The following is a 19,196-nucleotide window of genomic DNA, read 5'->3' on the forward strand; positions in this document are numbered from 1 at the left end:
TTGCGACCTCCATTTTCATGCCTGATCCATGGTCAGAGGTGAACCCTTTTTTGTGAGCTCATTAAGGGTCGAATGCGCTTGAAAGCAATGAAACTGCTTGAGGAAGGTTGTTACCAATGCCCATGCAAAATTTCGACCGTTAATTTCTTGTTGATTCATAATTATTGACAAAAAAGCATGGCTGGTACACTCGGGGGCAGATTGATGTTCCACCACTCCCTACCCATCGGACTCCCATGGCTCAGCACTGGCTGCTGCCAGTGGCAGCACTGGCAGCACTGGCACTGGCAGGCATTTCTGAGCATTGCTGAGGGCAGGCAATACTGGCAGCGGCCAGTGCTGAGCCATTGGGAGCCCGATGGGTAGGGAGTGGTGGAACATCAATCTGCCCCCGAGTGTACCTGTCAACGAACTTTTGAGACACCCTGTAGTGCAGCTCTAGCGCCATCCGCCACACTCCAGCCCATCTAACACAAATAGAGCCAACCCCCATACTTCATAGCCCAGCTCCATGCCCGACGCTCCCAGCCCACCCCGCTGCAGCTCTAGCTCCATATCCCAACATCCCAGCCCCATCTTCCCACTCTCCCAGTCCCATTATCATACTCGTGGCCGCTTTTTCCACAAAGTAATACGACGCTGACACTGTGTTTATTCCGGGAGATGCCTTCCGACGTGCACTCACGGCAGACGACAGTGCAACTTCACACAAAACGGTATGCAGGTAAATCCAACACTCAAACAGCGTCACGTCGCATCCACAGAATCCATGCATCGCTTATCCAAATCTCATTAATTCAGATAACGTCAGTTGTACGGCTTGCAATTTAGGTTAACAATAACACAAAACGGACGCGTTTATAGTCAGTGCCGTTGCAACGGGTGCCATTTTACTTCAGGTGGACCGCATGAGACTCAGCGACTTCGGCCCTCAGATGGCATGCAGCATGGGGTAAGTCTTGGAGTACACACGCTGCAGCTCTCTGTGCAGCATCGCCATGTAGCGCTGCTGGAAGCCGGCGATATCGCAGAGATCGCGGATTTTCCGCAGATTGTTGAGCCTCTCCCTGGCCTGCCATCTCCTCTGGTGGTTGCAGCGGATGTCGTAGATGAGCTCCCGTTCGGACACATCCACGTTGAGCTCGCGAGCCTCCAGGGCTAGTCGCTGGTTGTCGGCGCGCTTCATGCGCAGCAGGCGCTCCAGGTACTCAGCGGCGTCGGCGTCCTCCTTCTGCTGCCGGACAGCGTCCTCGATCAGCATGTCCAGCCGTTTCTCCAGACGGGCGATCTGCTTCTCTGTGGTGTCGCCGCCCTGTACCAGGTACATCTGGATGGCTCGGGTCACCTTCATGAAGTCAATGTCTTTCAGCTTGTTGACTAGATCTTCCAGCATCATCCGGCAGCGATCGTACTCCCAGCGCTGAAGGACGATACCGCGACGGAAGCGCAAAGCGTCGCGCATCACTTCCAGCTTCTTGCCACCAATGCTCAATATTTGCTTGTTGAGCTGTTCGACCTTTGACCGATAAATGAGTGCCGAGCCAGTGAAGTCAGGGCAGAAGTCTCCGAGGTCGATCTCAACTTGACCCTGTTTCAGGACCAGCTGAATCTCTTGATCATGCAGCTGACGCAGGCGCTGCTCTCTCAGCTCGGCGAGCTCGGCGACCAGCGACTGGGTGGTCAGCGTCAGCGCTTCCTCAGCGTGACGACGTTTCTCGATCGAATCAACCAGAACAGCCAGCTGGGCGTTTGATTCCAAGACTTTGAACTCAACCAGGACCTTGGCAAGTCTGAGCTGACACATTTTCTGCCAAAGTGGGAGGTCGATGTCTGCGGAGCGCTGAGAGTCATCATCTATGGTTTTCATGGCCTCCAGAATGACCCTCTGCCCGGGCACCGTTTTCTTGTTTTCCTCGTATGGTGTTCCAGCATGCGTCGCTGACAGGTAGGCGATTTTAGCAGCGCGCCCCTTGCGCTGCTGCTGTTCCTCAGTCTGCGGCACCTCCTTGGAGGTGCTTTCAGCGCGATTCGACGCAGCGGGAGACCTGCTGCCATGTCGGCTGCGGCGACGGCTGTGGCGGCGCCGGCTGTGCTCTACTTCGATGACGCCTTCGTCCACCACGGTAGCGCGCCGGAATGTGGCGTCCAAATAGCGACGCAACACCTGAGGCCGGCGTCGGAAGTATCGGAACAGCACGTCCACGATAGGCGTGGGTGTGTCCGGGAACTCCTTTCTGAACGAGCGCTCCATCAGCTTCTCCTGTTGCACCAACGGCTCGTGGGCGGCGCGAGCCGTCTCTAGCGCCCGGCGAAGGTCAGCACTCGCCGCCTGCAGCGCTACCTTGCGCTGCTGTGTCGCATCCATTTGTCGACAGAGCTCAGTCTCGCGCTTCACTCGATGATCTTCTTCAGCCACGTCACGAAGAAGTCGGTCCACCTTCAGCTGCTCCTGATCGATGGCGTGCTGAGTTCGCACCTTGAGAACGAACAGTTGGTTCAGCTGGTCGTCAAACTTGTCCACAGTCTCCTGTACTGAAACCAACAGCTTTTTCAGCTCTTGTTCTAGCATTTTGCGGTACTTGTCACGCTCCTCCTCCAGTGCGACCACTTTACGTTCATATTCGGCGGCGGCCTTGATCTCCTCATCACTCCATTCCCCAGGGTCTTTCTCATCCATGAAAGGTGGTTTCGGAACATCTATCTTGAGCGTGTCTTCCCAGCGAACCTCCAGAACACCGTTCATCATCTGTTGAATGGCACGCTCCCGGAAGTCGTTGGCCTCGCGCTCCCGTCGTCGTCGCTCCTCTTCAGCGGCACGAGCTTCCAGTCGGGCGCGCTCGGCCGGAGTCAGGTACCGCTCTACGGTCACCTCGTCGTCACTAACAGTGAGGAGACTCTCTGGCTGCTCGGCGGCCGACCAGCGGGGAACCCACGGAGTCTCACTCATGCCCAGCTCCGAGTATATGTGGCGCAGCCGTTCGGCCCATGCCGTGATGCGCTGCACTTCGGAGCATTTGGAATTGTATAACACCTCGAAGCGCTCATTGAACTTCATCTTGAGCTGATAGATCACCTCTCGTAGCATGTAGATCTGTTCTACGCGCTGTTTGCGGGACGTGATGCAGAACTGGGAGAGCAGCCACGGGGAGGTGACACCCAGCTGGTGACTGATGCTGCCGGTGTGCGTCGTGTCCTGCTGCACCACGCCGTCCTCCGAGTCGGGATATTCTGGCTCTTCATCAGCAACTGGCGTACCATGACCGGCGGGCTCTTCAGCCGAATCGGCACCCTCCTGGTGTGACGCAGTGGCGGTGAGCAGCGGCTCAGGGGCGACTGATGGCCGCTGAGCCGTCGTCGAGCTGTGTTCGAACATCTCGTTGTGCAGAGCCATCTCCGTTAGCTCCAGCTGCCGCCGTTCCTGGATTCCTTCGAGAACGATACGGCAGTCATCAGAGCGAGCTAGCAGGGGGTAGTTCGAGACTTCCAGCTCTACCATCATTCCTTGTATGGCCTTGCCCTTTACATCCATCGTGTCCCAGCACTGTTTCTTGATCTGATCACGGATGTAAGCATTTCGAGCGTTTTGGTCGATGATCTCAGCCCTAGCTTTTTGCACTCTTGCTTCACTCTCCTCCTGGAGTCGGGCCTGCTCGTCAAGGTCGAGCTCAAACTCGTTTTCTGGCAGCCGGTCAATCTCCTCCATTTCAGCGTTTTCGTCCAACATCATCTTTACCTTTGCTCGGAGGAGTTCAACGCCTACGCGAACTTTATCGCGAGTAGCGAGCAGCTCTTTCTCTTGGCTACGCCAGGCCAGCTCCGCCTGCTCCTCTCTCCAGGTCGGAGGATTACTCATCAGGTCCATTCGAGATAGGGCGGGCATTTTCGAGACGAATCTGGCCTCTGGCACAGCCTCTTCTGCAAAGAAGGAGGAGCGACGGCGCCTCCCCGTGGAGCGCCCGCCGTACGGCAGCTTCAGATAGATAATGGTCCCGTCTCGTCCCACAGTCACCACTTCGCGTTCAACGCTGTGATTCACTACAATCGAGCGTGTGCCTCCGGATATGGCCTGGTGAATCTGTCGCCATTGCTTCCCAAGAAGCGTGTTGGCTTCTTGCGGGTCGAGTCGGTCGGAACGGCCGCGGATCAGTCCGTCATCACCCACAGATAGCAGGTACTGACCAACTGTCTGAAGACGGACGTCACGCAGCTCGTGGCCGCTGGGAACGGCAGCCTCAGGCCGCCACAGCAAATCAGAGACCTGCTGTTCGAGCAGCTCGTCATGATCGCGCAGTGTGAACGAGCACAGGGACCGATCTGTGATGGCCATCGTGAAGATCTTCACCAAAGGGTTAACGCCATCGTCGTGTCTGTCGAGCGGCGCTGTCACATGCAATGCCAGGCCGGTGTAAACAGTATCCAGGCCGTAGGTCACGGCGCCGAACACCTCCCTGTCGCGCACCAATATCACACGCACGAGACTCAGCAGCTCCGCTTTCGAGGTGCACAGGAAGACCAGCACGTCCTCGGGCCAGCCACAGCCGCTGCGCTGGTAGGTCTGCACAGCCACCGGAGTGCCGTCCATCTCCAGCTGGGTCAGCACGCCCAGGCCCTCGGAGGCCAGCGCCGACAGCAGGTAGGCGGCGCCGTCCGCCGTCAGTGCCACGGCCAGCTTGCCGCTGTCGCTCACCGTGATGGACTTCACGGCAGCCTCGCAGATCCGGGCGTGCCAGATGACCCGCGGCGTCAGTGGCAGTACGAGATCGATCACCACCAGGCAGCTCTCCTGTGTGCCGACCATCACACAGGGTACCTGGTCCAGGCTGGCGATGCAGGTCACCCAGCCGGTCAGCTGGACCGACGACTGGTGCTTGCCGTGGGAGGCTGTCCACACGTGCAGCTCGTGCGGCGCGTGGATGGAAACCACGTGGTCGAACTGCGGCGCCAGGAGACACGCGTCCACGGCCGGAGGCGACTCAAACTCGTAGCCTTCCAGTGCCTTGTAGTCGTGTGACGGCGTGTACAGAAGCAGTACTTGGCCGGTGCGGCAGGTGACGGCCAGGAAGTTGAAGCTCGGGGACGGCCTCATGGTCAGCACGGAGAGGCCGAGCTCGTCGATCACACGTGAAGACCAGGTGTCTGAAGCGCCGCAGCGCTCTACCAGCAGGATGCGTCCGTCGTCCATGGCGGCGAAAATGCCCTTCGCGTTATAGACGATGCTGACGATGGTGCCGGCGATCCATTCGTTGACGAGCTGAAGCTCAGCGTGCTCCATGGTGTCCAGGCTCACGAGGTAGATCCGCTCTCGGCGGGAGCAGCACAGGTCGCCGTTGTAGTCCCACGTGTGGGAGCGCACCGAGTCCAGGTTGGCGGTGCGCGGCGTCAGGCGCCACTCGCTGCCAAAGTGCTCCATCTGGATTACATTGACGCCTACCTCAGACGTCAGCGCCAGGTGTGGTGTATCCAAGTCACAGAACGAGAGCTGGGGCGCCTGGGCAAAGCCTATTGGCAGTTTGGCAATCATCACCTGAGAGCTGATATCCCAAAGGAAGACGGTGAAGTCAGGCACTCCGGAAAAGGCGGCCACACGTTCCGAAGATGGAGAAAATGCGACGAACAGGTATTCGAGCTCGGCACCGTCTTCCAAGCGTGCGTGACCCACCAGTTCAGGGTACTGATAGACGATGACGGCCGGTCGCAGACACACCTCGGAGACGGCGAACAAGTCACTGCCGTTGGTAGCCAGCGTTGATACTCCGCGAGCTTTTGGAGAGAAAGTATCTTTGTGCGACATTCCAGCGCACGTGAAACGCACGTGCATGCCGCATAGCGAGGCCACAGTGGCTTCATCCATATAGACGGCAGGTGAGGCCATTGGACCATCGATCCACATAATTTCAATCGGACAGCCATGCATTACCTCCATTGACTTTGTCCTGTTCTCAGCGAATAGAGCTGATTGCTTCACGCCCGGTAGTTGGCTGAACATATGCGTTGATAACTGGGCCATTGTGATCACTGCAGCGTAAGCTCAAATTAATTCACCAGCTTGAAGCACTAATCACGGTTCCGTTAAACCACTCATCACAAACGGGGACCTTTTAAGCGCCGTAGATGCACAACGCAAGACGCTATGCACAACACACAAGACGCATTACTATCATGATTATCGCCTGTTCTAAAGGATCTGACAAACTAGTTTTTAGTACGTATGCAAAGTAATATAGCTTCACTTACGGAAGGAATAGCACATTTCTCTACAACCTACTAGCCAGCGTCCCGTAAGGTCCAACAGCTTTGGTGTTTGAGCGGTATCAATAGTCACGCTGGTTGTCATGACAACGGAAACCGTTCTGACGCTCCTACGCTTTAGTGATTAAGCCGCACAGGTGATGCCTCTGTTGTATTGATGTTATTGTTGAATCGATATTACCGCAGGATGCAGCCATGATATCGAGTACAACATAGGTAATTAAAATTAACCCTCGTGATTACATATATGATATAATGGAGGGGGATCGCACGGACTTCGGTGTTTTTTCGCGAATATCTCGCATCAAATGTTGCCGATCACAGCGCATTAAAAGGTTAGCCACGAATTATTGATATAATCACGAGTCACAACAAGTTAATGGGAGGTGGTGTAAGACGGCCCAGTTCAGTGGACGGCCCACTGCAGTGGGCCTACCCCAGTGCATTAGGGTATAGGACGGACCGGGACCACCAGCCTTCCTGGCTGAACCGCTATTGCTGTCTTCTATAATTTACCATCTAGGTATACTACTTTTGTTTTCGTTTGCGCCAATGACCACATTGGGTTATATAGGACTGCAGGTCGTACGGTTTTTGAGTTATTGAGTAAACTGTTGTTTTTCGTTGCATAAAGAGCGAAGAATACTTCAATTTCGACGCGTTTTTCACATCATTAGGTATGTATCTTTTTCTTTATACATAACGGTAAGAACAAAGTTAGAGTCACGACTTAGGACAGGCAATTTTGCAATATCGGGCCTGTTTAGAACCTTCGTCGTCATGTTTCCAAAATTTAGCTTTGCGGCAAAATGGACCAGTGGCTCGTCTTACCACGTAGTTGTTCATTTTACTCCGCAGATGCCAAATCTCCCTAAGCTTGAAGCATGCCTATTTAGGTATATAGGTACAGGCACAGATAACAGTAGTACTACTGTAACAGTAGTACTAACAGTAGTACTACTGTTATCTGTGGTACAGGATTAATACTTATTTTAATGAAGAAATACTAACTCACGCTTGTTTTTCCGCAGAGTCTCGAGAAGAAGCTTGTGAAAGGCATTTCAAGAACAAAACAAACATTCCAAAAGAATATATCCAAAGAAGTTGTACTGTTTAAGAAGCTTTTAAACGAGCTCGCAATGGATCGGAGAGTGGTAAGTAAAAACGGTTCAAAACGGGTTCTGCTACTCCTGGGGTGGACTCCCAATAAGGCCAAGGGTTTTCTTGAATAACTCCGCGTTTTTAGTACCTACACCCTATCATAATCATTTACGTACACATGCTGTGAGTACCTACTTCATCTCTGGGTCACCTAAGATCGGGTCTTGATAAATATCTCTCACCCTCGCCGGATTCATCGATTTTCTTACGAGGCGAATTAACCCGCGCACCGACGGGGGTCTGCGCCAACTTCGTACCGACGGGGGGGGGGGGGCGGATGACCGCCCCCCCTGAGATCTCGAGAACGAAGCAAGATAGCGACAAGCAGTAAACGGCAACGGATGCGCACGGACAAGGTCTACAATTTTTACACAGGTCATTTTCAGGTCAGGTCAAAGATGACGTCACAGGGGTTAAAAAAGTCAAAATGGCGGCGCTAGGTATAGGGAGAGTTTTTCTCAAATAACTTTCGAACTAGTCAATATAGGAACAAACTAAGGGCATCATCGTGATCCTCTCGTCAATCCGCATCGAATGATATATATGTTGACCTCGAAAGGTCAAGGTCAAAGGTTGACCTCAGGTCACGTGACCTCGAGGTCATCATGCATATCATTCGATGCGCCTTGACGAGCTGAACACAATGAGACCATCCGCGCGGCTGTATCTTGTTCCTGTACGGAGTTATTGTCAAAAAAACCGCTGGTGACCTTTGATGACGTCACATGACCTTACAGCTGCCCAACAGCAAAACAGACCTCAAGGTAGTGAAGGTTGATCGTATATGAGGTCATGTATGGTTTATGGGGCCATTCCGACCCGTTTTAGTGGTAAAAATAGGGAGTTGATTTTTCCCCCTTTGACTTATAATGGGGAGGTCGAGAAATTGACCTGACCTTAGGTCATCGATATCAAAATTCCGAGATATACAAATTGTAGCTACTAATGACCTTATAACATCCTAAGACTTTCAAAGGCCTCCGACACCTACTGTAGCTCTGGCACGGTGACAAAATTGCAAAAAAGTGACTTGAGGTTGGGTCATTCAAAGTGACCTGGTGACCTGACCTTAAAAGTTAGGAGGTTCAAACTTGCACACCATGTGTAAAATTGATGACAGAATAGTCGTACCAAATTTCGCGGCGCTGCGCGCCGCGATTTTCCCGCTATTCGCGAAAAACCTCAGGGGGGGCGGATATCCGCCCCCCCCCGTCGGTGCGCGTGTTAAGAAACCATTTGAACATTTACGAAATAGTTTTGGTACCTTCGTAACATGTTACGAAGCTGTCAGAGGTGGTTGACACGTACTACGAATACCATATCCCTCCACACGGCCGCCGAGAGGAGGGATATGACTCCCCTCCCTACGTCTTTTCTCCACTAACTGAGGAGCTAGGCATAACGAACGTTGCGCCGTTACGAGGCACAGCGACTGGGAGCCAATTTAAAGTCTTAGCGCAACCTTTATCCTCTAAGGTTAGGTCAAATGCTCTAATTTTGAGTTCGTTTTTTTGTACAAATACCTAAAAAGCTGTGATTTTCGCATCGTGTTTGGTATGGTAATGCCATCCTAACCACGTCATTGGCGGACCATTTCAATGACGGGTGAGCCGTTTAAGAAATATTCCCCTTTTTGTTTTGAGTTTTGAACTGAAATGGTAGGTTCGTATCCCAGAATATCGAAAAAACGGAATATACGTCATGGAACATTAGGCTATCTATCGCCATACCGAATTGGAGATAGAAAACTCCATTTTTGTTTAACCCTCGCATGTGTAGGGGGTCGGATGGACCCCATCCCATGTTTTTTTTTGCGAATAACTCGCGCAAAAAGCGGCCGATCGCGACGAAGCTTTCAGCATACCCTCGATTTGATCAATTTTGTACCTACTCTGAAAATTTCATGACCCTGACCCAAATGACCTTTGACCTGTGACCCATTTCTCGAGGCCAATTTTGGCCGGAATCGCGATTCGGCGTAATGCATATGCCGGCTCGCATTAGCTGCGCGTTTGCAACCTTTTCGTGGTTTCAAACGTTCAAACATGTGATTTGGTGTTGCTCCCATGCAATAGGGTGGATGTCAAAGTCACCTGAAGGTCAGTTCAGGTCACTGACCCTTGGTGATCTCGGTTCACTTTTTCGAGTTTTACATGTTTCTAGGCTAGTTTTTGAAGCTGAATTCGATTTTAGAAACCATTTGAATATTTACGAAGTAGTTTTGGTACCTGCGTAACATGTTACGAAGCTGTCAGAGGTGGTTGACACGTACTACGAATACCTGTCACGACCCCTACTAGTTGACCTGACCTGACCTGACCCGACCTGGTCGAAATGCTAAAAGACATCATCTGTGATCAAAATTAACACGATATTCGTGATCAGCACCCCGAAAAACGCCATAGCAGCCACACTTAACGACTTTCTAACAGCTTACGTCCCGATTTTCCCGATTTTGGGTCATTGACCTGACCTGGAAGATCAACCAATGACCTAGGACCTTAAAATTGGGTATCATTGGCTTCCTCTCGTCACGTGCAGCACGCTTGTTTTTTCCGCGAAGCTCCAGCTCGATCAGGGGCCAAACGGCAAGGGGGGGGGGTCCAACCAAGGCGGTCCAACCGACCCTCCCTACACGTTAGAAGCTGGCAAACGCCGCACACATGCGAGGGTTGATTTTTGGCGAAAAAAATACTCAAAACGCCTGACATTTTTTACCTGCCCTTGACCTGAAATTCACCAGACCGTAATCCAAAAATTATTCACTGTCCCCAATGTCGCCTAAGCCACAAAATTGAATTTGAAATGTAAAACTGACCATAAAACATACGGCCCTATATGATGGGATTCATTTAACCCTTATTGTTACCTGAACTCCGTGACATGGCCTGGCTGGTAGGTGTCAGTTACTTCACTTAGCAAAATTACATTTGACAAACAGTGTTCTATCGATAATTTTCGATGGCATAAGTACCTTTTACTCTGTTTTATACCTAACGCATTTCTTAGTAGGCCTGTAAACGGTCGAAAGCACGACATTTAATTTGGCCTGTGGCGTCATCCATGCACTTAGGTCAAATTAAATTGGGTCATATGGTAGCTCCTCCTCTGGAGCCATCGAACACCGTTTGATTTTCGAAACTCAGTCTAACTTCTCAAGATCATGGCTTTATCGACTGGTATGCAGCGTGACCTTATCCGGTCAATTAATGCCCGGGCCTTGGGTCAAATTTTTCAGAATGACCTTACAAAGTCAAATTATAGTTCAATCAACGCGTCTCGATGAGAGGAGCATGATACCGGCAACATAAACGTTGTGACTTTCGTCAGTCAAAAGTCATTACATAAAACTTTTTTAAACAGCTATTTTTGAAGTTTTTGCCTTCGGTGGCCGTATTCACAATCACGGGTTAAGGGTAGGGGTAAGAGTAACGGGTAACGGGCTATTTTTGTGGCCGTATTCACAATCGAAGGCGTTGTGCCGTCTGCGTGGCGCCGGGCGACCATCAGGGGTAAACTTCGATTGTGAATACGGCCACAAAAATAACCCGTTACCCTTTACTCTTACCCCTACCCTTAACCCGTGATTGTGAATACGGCCACTGGAGGCTAACACTTTCAGCTTAGCTCACATCTGACAGCTTGAGCCAGAAAGAGCGTCAGAAAAGCCATGGAATGCACTTTTCCTCGGCACTGTAGCTATATTGGCTCCGAGTTGTGCGCCGATCCGTCTAAAAATGTTGAAATAGTCAAAATGTGACCTTTTGATGATCTCTGGTGACTTGACCTTTAACCTGACGTAAAAAATGACAAGTATTTTCATCAAGATTTTCGACGCTGTTTCGAATGCCGCTAACGCGTGTCGCTACGTGGCCCAAGAGTCGAGTTAGAGACGTGGCCCTGCGCGGTTGGCGCCGAGCACCGGCCCGACGCGGGTTTAGGCTAGGGCAAAGTCCAAAAATATTTCGCTGGAAGTCTATTTTATCGAATTTCGCTGTGTGTACCGAAGTCGTACCTAAATGTACGAAGCATCCCCCCACCAAGCAGCACATGCTCGATTATTTTCACGCTTATCTAACTTACTATTCCAACAGAATCCATCTGTCTGTCTGTGAGTGTGTGTGTGTGTCCGCACATCGTGTAGTGGGTTCAATTTGTTACGCCTACACGGCAGACGGTTTGTCGTAGGAGATTGAAATTTGCACACCTTATAGGTGACAGAGCGGGTCAACGCCTTTTCTAGGTTTTGGCTCGCTGGGGTGCACGGTTCGCGCGTGGGGCGCGCTGGAAGAACGCCAATGAAATTTTGATCGGTTCGTAGATCTTCATTGAGAGCCGGGGTCGACAAACTTTGTGAGCTAAATGCATGCCGATCGGTGGCGGGTGCCTCGCATTGGCGGATGGGAAAGATTTAATTTGAACGAAAAGTGGCGAGAGAACGTGTTGATTTTCGTTCAATGGGAACAGTTTGTGATAGGAATTTACAAATGCACCGCGTTTGCCGCAATGCGCCACAATTATCTCATGGCGTCATTTTTGCCGCAAATCGCACAGTTTTGTCAAATATGGTCCGATATGGGTGCAATTTGGTGCAAGGATTCATGTTCAATCACCGGGTGAAAATGCGCCACGCTTGCCGCAATGCGCCACATTTGTCACAAAGCACCATTTCCGACAAAATCGATTGAGAGTAATGGAATGGCACGAACAGGGGCAGGGCTGGGAACACTTTGTCTGATATTTTAGTACTGGTTGGATCCAATTATTCTGTGACCTGACATGACCCGGCGGTGTTGGTAGGGGTAGGGGTAGGGGTAGGGGTAGGGGTAGGGGTAGTGGTAGGGGTAGGGGTAGGGGTAGTAGTAGGGGTAGTAGTAGGGGTAGGAGTATGGGTAGTAGTAGTGGTAGGGGTAGGGGTAGGGGTAGATGTAGTGGTAGGGGTAGGGGTAAGGGTAGGGGTAGGGGTAGTGGTAGTGGTAGTGGTAGGGGTAGTGGTAGGGGTAGGGGTAGGGGTAGGGGTAGGGGTAGGGGTAGGGGTAGTGGTAGTGGTAGGGGTAGTGGTAGGGGTAGTGGTAGGGGTAGTGGTAGGGGTAGGGGTAGGGGTAGTGGTGGAGGCAAAAGCAGAACAGTGGCCCGGGCTGATCCCAGCGGACGAGAAGTGACCTATGTGACCTGGCCTGACCCAAAGTGACCGGGGCTGACCCCTTTGACCCGTCTTGACCCCGTATCACCCAAATTTCATCCAACAACGCCCTCAGAACAGTTCTTTTTTAAATTCTCTTCACATTTCCTTCCATATCTATGCTTCTAGACGACACATCGACATGAATCAAACACCATTCGAAAGCAAATTGGCTGGTGCCGCAATTTTTTTTCCTACCACGCAGCAAAGCAAGTGGCGCAGCCGCTTGTCTATATTACTATTTAAACAGGATCCGTCTGTTTATCTGTCTGTCTGTCCGCCACGTCGTGTAGTGGGTTCAATTTAGCCGGCCTACAGGGCAGACGGTATATCGTAGGGGGTTGAAAGTTGCACACCTTCTAGGTGACAGAGCGGGTCAGCGCCTTTTCTAGGTTTCGGCTCGCTGGGGTGCACGGTTCGCGCGTGGGGCGCGCTGGAAGTACGCCAATGAAATTTTGATCGGTTCGTAGATCTTCATTGAGAGCCGGGGTCGACAAACTTTGTGGACTAAATGCATGCCGATCGGTGGCGGGTGCCTCGCATTGGCGGATGGGCAAGTTTTAATTTGAATAAATAGTGGCGAGAGATTGTGTAGATTTTCGTTGAATGGCAACAGTTTGTGATAGGAATTTACAAATGCACCGCGTTTGTCGCAATGCGTCACATTTGTCCCAAGGCTCCATCTTCGTCGCAAATCGCACAGTTTTGTCAAATATAGTCCGATATGGGTGCAATTTGGTGCCAAGATGCATACTCAATCGCCGGGTGAAAATACGCCGCGTTTGTCGCAATGCGACACATATGCCACAAAGCGCCATTTCCGACAAATACGATTAAGCGTAATGGAATGGCACGAATAGGGGCAGGGCTGGGAACACTTTAAGTTTGATATTTTAGTACTGATTGGATCCAATTATTCTGTGACCTGACATGACCCAGCGGCGTTGGTAAGGGTAGGGGTAGGGGTAGTGGTAGGGGTAGTGGTAGGTGTAGGGTAGTGGTAGTGGTAGGGGTAGGGGTAGTGGTAGGAGTAGTAGTAGGGGTAGGGGTAGTGGTAGGGGTAGTGGTAGGGGTAGTGGTAGGGGTAGTGGTAGGGGTAGGAGTATGTGTAGTAGTAGTGGTAGGGGTAGGGGTAGATGTAGTGGTAGGGGTAGGGGTAGGGGTAGGGGTAGTAGTAGGGGTAGTGGTAGGAGTAGTGGTAGGGGTAGGAGTATGTGTAGTAGTAGTGGTAGGGGTAGGGGTAGATGTAGTGGTAGGGGTAGGGGTAGGGGTAGTACTAGGGGTAGTGGTAGGAGTAGTGGTAGGGGTAGTGGTAGAGGTAGGGGTAGTGGTAAGAGTAGTGGTAGTGGTAGGGGTAGGGGTAGTGGTGGAGGCAAAAGCAGAACAGTGGCCCGGGCTGATCCCATCGGACGAGAGGTGACCTATGTGACCTGGCCTGACCCAAAGTTACCGGGGCTGACCCCTTTGACCCGTCTTGACCCCGTATCACCCAAATTTCATCCAACAAAGCCCTCAGAACAGTTTTTTTTTAAATTCTCTTCACATTTCCGTCCTTATCTATGCTTCTAGACGACACATAGATTTGAAACGAACACCATTCGAAAGCAAATTGGCTGGTGCCGCAATTTTTCTACCACGCAGCAAAGCAAGTGGCGCAGCCGCTTGTCTATATTACTATTTAAACAGGATCCATCTGTTTGTTTGTTTGTTTGTCTGTCCGCCACGCCGTGTAGTGGGTTCAATTTAGCCGGCCTACAGGGCAGACGGCACGGCGCAGGGGGTTGAAATTTGCACACCTTCTAGGTGACAGAGCGGGTCAGCGCCTTTTCTAGGTTCCGACTCGCTGGGGTGCACGGTTCGCGCGTGGGGCGCGCCGGAAGAACGCCAATGAAATTTTAATCGGTTCGTAGATCTTCATTGAGAGCCGGGGTCGACAAACTTTGTGGACTAAATGCATGCCGATCGGCAGCGGGTGCCTCGCATTGGCGGATAGGCAAGTTTTAATTTGAATAAAAAGTGGCGATAGAATGTATAGATTTTCATTCAATGGGAACAGTTTGTGATACGAGTTTGCAAATGCACCGCGTTTGCCGCAAGGCGTCACATTGGTCACAGGGCGTCATTTTTGCCGCAAATCGCACAGTTTTGTCAAATATAGTCCGATATGGGTGCAATTTGGTGCCAGGATGCATGCTCAATCGCTGGGTGAAAATGCGCCGCGTTTGTCGCAATGCGCCACATATGCCACAAAGCGCCATTTCCGACAAATACGATTAAGCGTAATGGAATGGCATGAATAGGGGCAGGGCTGGGAACACTTTAAGTCTGATATTTTAGTACTGATTGGATCCAATTATTCTGTGACCTGACATGACCCGGCGGTGTTGGTAGGGGTAGTGGTAGGGGTAGGGCTAGGGGTAGTGGTAGGAGTAGTAGTAGTGGTAGGGGTAGTGGTAGGAGTAGGGGTAGTGGTAGGGGTAGTGGTAGGGGTAGGAGTATGGGTATTAGTAGTGGTAGTAGTATTGGTAGGGGTAGGGGTAGATGTGGTGGTAGGGGTAGGGGTAGGGGTAGTGGTAGTGGTAGGGGTAGTGGTAGGGGTAGTGGTAGGGGTAGTGGTAGGGGTAGAGGTAGGGGTAGGGGTAGTGGTAGGGGAAGGGGTGTGGAGGCAAAAGTAGAATTGTGGCCCGGGCTGATCCCATCGGACGAGAGGTGACCTATGTGACCTGGCCTGACCCAAAGTGACCGGGGCTGACTCCCTTGGCCTTTCTAGACCCCGTATCAGCCAAATTTCATCCAACAAAACCCTCAGAACAGTTCTTTTTTAATTCTCTTCACATTTCCGTCCATATCTATGCTTCTAGACGACACATCGATTTGAAACGAACACCATTCGAAAGCAAATTGGCTGGTGCCGCAATTTTTTCCTACCACGCAGCAAAGCAAGTGGCGCAGCCGCTTGTCTATATTACTATTTGTGGTGACGTAGTTTCTGTCCAAGTTTCTGTCTGTTACCGAGGTCGCGACATGGTGCTACGTAGCGCGGGTTACAGGTCACACCGTTGCACCCAGCACGCTGAAATTTGCGCAACTCATTGAGCAAGGATGGACAACGTGCCTTTGAGGGGTCTCAGCTCGATCGGATCGATAGCGAGCGCGTGGCGCGTGCCCAAAAAGTGCAAATTCGCGTCATAGACTTTACATGTATAAATCGGCTTGCAAAATCGGGCAAAATGGCTAAATTTGCCCGACACGGGTCCGGTTTCCGTGCAATATCTCGGTAACCGTGCGCCCGATCGTCACGGGGAAAACAGCATCGTGTAGAGAATCGAACGGGCTATCGAATGGTGTGCGGTGCAGTGGATGGCACGCGCCACGTGCACCCGTGAGGGCACTTTTGTTTGAAAAATTGACGTTTCGGACGGATTTGGGATTTTATTTTATTTTCACGTGACCGTCAGACTGAGAGAGTTAAAACAATGCCTATTGGCAAGGGAAATGTACCGCCTCTCATGGAAAAATTGTGAACAGCTAATTGATCAAAAACAATGTGGAAAAAATCGCTGAATTAAATGGTATTTGTCCATAATGTGCCACTAAAAAGTTACACGGGATTTGCTGCTTAACCTGATACGCTTGACAATTGAAAATGCTATCATTAGAAAGAGCATTCAATTCTCTCCAAGATCCAACCATCACGTTTGCATGACAAGCAACAGTATTCTTAAAAATATAAATGTTTCAAACCTCTGCAAAACAATTTTTAGCGAAAATTATCTACGCCTTTCATTTGTCATAAAACTACGCACCTAAATTATAAAACACATTTGACAGGTTTTGAAGTAGAAAGCATGCTTATCAGACACGGGCACCTCGATGCGATGGATATTCTTTCCAAACCAAATCGTTTAGCCATCAAAAAGCAACCGACCGAAATGGATAGATAACCAAACCGACACAAGAACAACCAAACACCCGTCAATCGAAAATACCCTTTTCGCGTTGCGGAGCACGCGGGTCACCCTAGTCCATTCCTACTCGACTTAGGTATATGAGCATAGGTGGGCATCGTTCCCCAAAATTGTAACTTCGTTACTCGTTCTTCCGTTCATTCAAAACGTGACTTCCGTTACTCGTTCCTCCGTTCCTCTGCATATAATGTAACGGAAGTTCTTTAGTCCGTTACTCCGTTACAGCCAAATAAAAACGTTAAAATGTTGTGTATTTCACACATTTTTGAGACCATTCTGACACAAACTAAACCTACCGAGAAAGCTGAGTGCTCACCAAATCTGCCAAGACAGCGGGCACTGATTGGACACTAAACCTTGGAACGTCTGGTGGTACTGATGCGCAATGCGCATCACTTGTCCCCGGCCAGATGCCCGTTGCCCTTCACGAACACTAGACGTTCCAGGTTGGCATCTGGGAGCATAGGCGGCGGAACGGGGGGGGGGGGGGGGGGCACCGGCGCACAGTGCCCTCCTTTGATTTTAGCATTTTAACATTAGCCCTATGTGCGTTGCATGAAAAGAATGGGATCAAAAGTCGGCAGTGCCCCCCCCCCACCCCTCCCTTAATTGAAGATGTTCCGCTGCCACTTTCTGAGAGGGTAGCCCTTTTTGCACGTAGCACATCTTTTCCCATTGAGAACATGCGTTCTACTGAGGCGCTTGAAGGGACGCCCGTGTTGAACTTTGCGAACACATACTGCAACGCCGGCTCATTTCGGAAGGTCAGTACACTGAGGCCATCTTCCTTCTTCAAGTCAGGGCTGCTCAATAATCCACTATTCCGCTGCTGCATTAATGTCTGTGGGTTAGCTGAAAGATCAACCCGCTCGGACAACGAAAAGTAACGGAGGAACGAAGAAACGGACTTAACTGTAAAGTGTAACGGAGGAACGAACAACCAATGTAACGGAAGTTACTTGGTCCGTTACCCTTTTTAAAATGTAACGAGTCCGTTCCTCCGTTCCTAAAAATTGTAACGGCGTTCCGGAACGGAGGAACGGATCGTGCCCACCTATGTATATGAGTGTTCCTCCAAGGTGGCGAGACTTAGCGGGCCGCCTCCTTTGCTTCAGTTTGTTGTTTGATCCAACAGTGGATCCCAGTGAGGCTGATTTTGAGGAGCAAACCCCATTGTTTCAGAATGCGATGCCACCTCGCGGCGTGGCCCGGACTCAGAGTTTCCCGAACCTGGCGGCAGGCGGCGGGGACGCGCCGGAGGATGCTGCTGCCTCGGAGCCGCCGGCGCCTCTGCGGCGGACCGGGTCGCTGAGCGAGGTGCCGCTGGGGGAGGGGGACGGTGCCGTGGACAGCGCGCCGCTATCCGCCGCCCCGCTGTCCGCCGGGTCGGCCACCGACCTGGCCGCCGTGCTGGCCGCAGTGGTCGAGCAGAGCCCGGAGCCGGGCCCCGACGCGGAGCCGGCACCCGCCAGCCAGGTGCCCTCAGTCGACTCCGCCCTCGAGCTGCTCCTCCAGGCCAAGGTGACGCTCGAGTGGGACGTCAGCTCCGAAGGCAGCGGTCAAGTCGTTTGCGACGATGCTGCTGACGGCGGCGGCGGCGCCGCTGAGGGTGCCGAAGACTGTGGCAGCGGCGAGGAGGCGCAGTGGAGCCCGGATCCTCCGACGACGGTGGAGGGGGAGCCGGCAGCCGACGCCGGCTTCCTCCGGCGACTGCAGCACGCCTGGCAGAACCGGCCCAGCCTGCTGCCGGGCGTGTGGCCGGAACGAGCACCTCGCGACCCACCGCCGCGTCGGCGCCGGCGCCGCGCCACCACCAGTGTGGCTGACCTGCTGCGCCTGATGCGGGTGGCGGCGGCGGCGCGGCACAGTCCTCGGCGGCCGGCCGGAGCGGCCCCGACCCGGAGACCCCGCCGGCGCCGGACCACCGCCCCCTCACCGGCCGTGGTCACCTTCCAGACCGAGAACACGCGGTTGTGACGTGCTCTGAACCTGGCGAAGCCGAACTCCTTGTGACCCAGCCAGTATACAGCTCAGACTCAAACGATGTATAGAGAGGATATGCAGACACTTCTGTCTCAGCTCAATCAAACTCGCGTACGGCGCGTATGAGCATACGTGCGCACACTCCAGGTCTTCCTTTTAGGTTGATCTATGTGAGAATGATGTGACAGCTTAGCCAGGCGACCCCTGGGACGGCCTCGGATTGAAAACAATGTTCCCCGAAGCTTACATACCTATCGTAAATACGTGAGCCGTGAGGGAGCTGCTCGCCTCGCCGAGAAAACCACTGGAGATGCAAAGGTACAAGGTGTGACGTGGTGAATGATAGACAAGTTGCTATACTGTACATACATTATGCATGACAAGTTGTTATACTGTGCATTATGCATACGTTTTGATAGTTGACACATTTTATCTCGTATTTTTAGATAAGTATATAGTATGCAATGCATAAATAAAACTATGAAAGATAGTCTACTTCATTCTCCTTGAAGCAAGCGATTCTCCTTCATCTGAGGATAAGAGACTACCAACGTCGTTTGTTTCTTACATCCCATTCCCATTCCCATTTCCAAGTCCCGCTGGAGGTTCAGGTCTGATGTAAGGTGTCCAGTAATTCGAAATTCGCGCACTGT

General features: G+C 51.8%; 2 protein-coding genes across 2 annotated transcripts in view; one reads left to right on the forward strand and one right to left on the reverse strand.

Moving 5' to 3' along the window:
- LOC122369931 (open rectifier potassium channel protein 1-like) overlaps positions 1-19,036 on the forward strand; it is a 50,549-nt gene extending 31,513 nt beyond the window's left edge. The window contains exons 8-9 of the mRNA XM_043345103.1: positions 7,281-7,403; positions 17,743-19,036. Coding sequence (XP_043201038.1) covers positions 7,281-7,403; positions 17,743-18,537 — 918 coding nt within the window. The 3' untranslated portion in view covers positions 18,538-19,036. The remainder of the gene's footprint in view (positions 1-7,280; positions 7,404-17,742) is intronic.
- On the reverse strand, positions 636-5,296 carry LOC122369930 (cilia- and flagella-associated protein 43-like). Its single transcript, XM_043345102.1, has one exon. The coding sequence runs from the start codon at positions 5,270-5,272 to the stop codon at positions 932-934; it is 4,341 nt and encodes a 1,446-aa protein (XP_043201037.1). The 5' UTR covers positions 5,273-5,296; the 3' UTR covers positions 636-931.
- Positions 19,037-19,196: the final 160 nt, after the last annotated feature.

This window comes from Amphibalanus amphitrite, unplaced genomic scaffold (genome assembly GCF_019059575.1).
Source record: "Amphibalanus amphitrite isolate SeventyFive unplaced genomic scaffold, NRLGWU_Aamphi_draft 001085F_arrow, whole genome shotgun sequence".
In the NCBI taxonomy this organism is placed as follows: domain Eukaryota; kingdom Metazoa; phylum Arthropoda; class Thecostraca; order Balanomorpha; family Balanidae; genus Amphibalanus; species Amphibalanus amphitrite.

What these genes read in the sequence shown, in the direction of transcription:
- LOC122369930 (XM_043345102.1), bottom strand. Translation starts at nt 5,272, where the DNA reads ATGGAGCACGCTGAGCTTCAGCTCGTCAACGAATGGATCGCCGGCACC.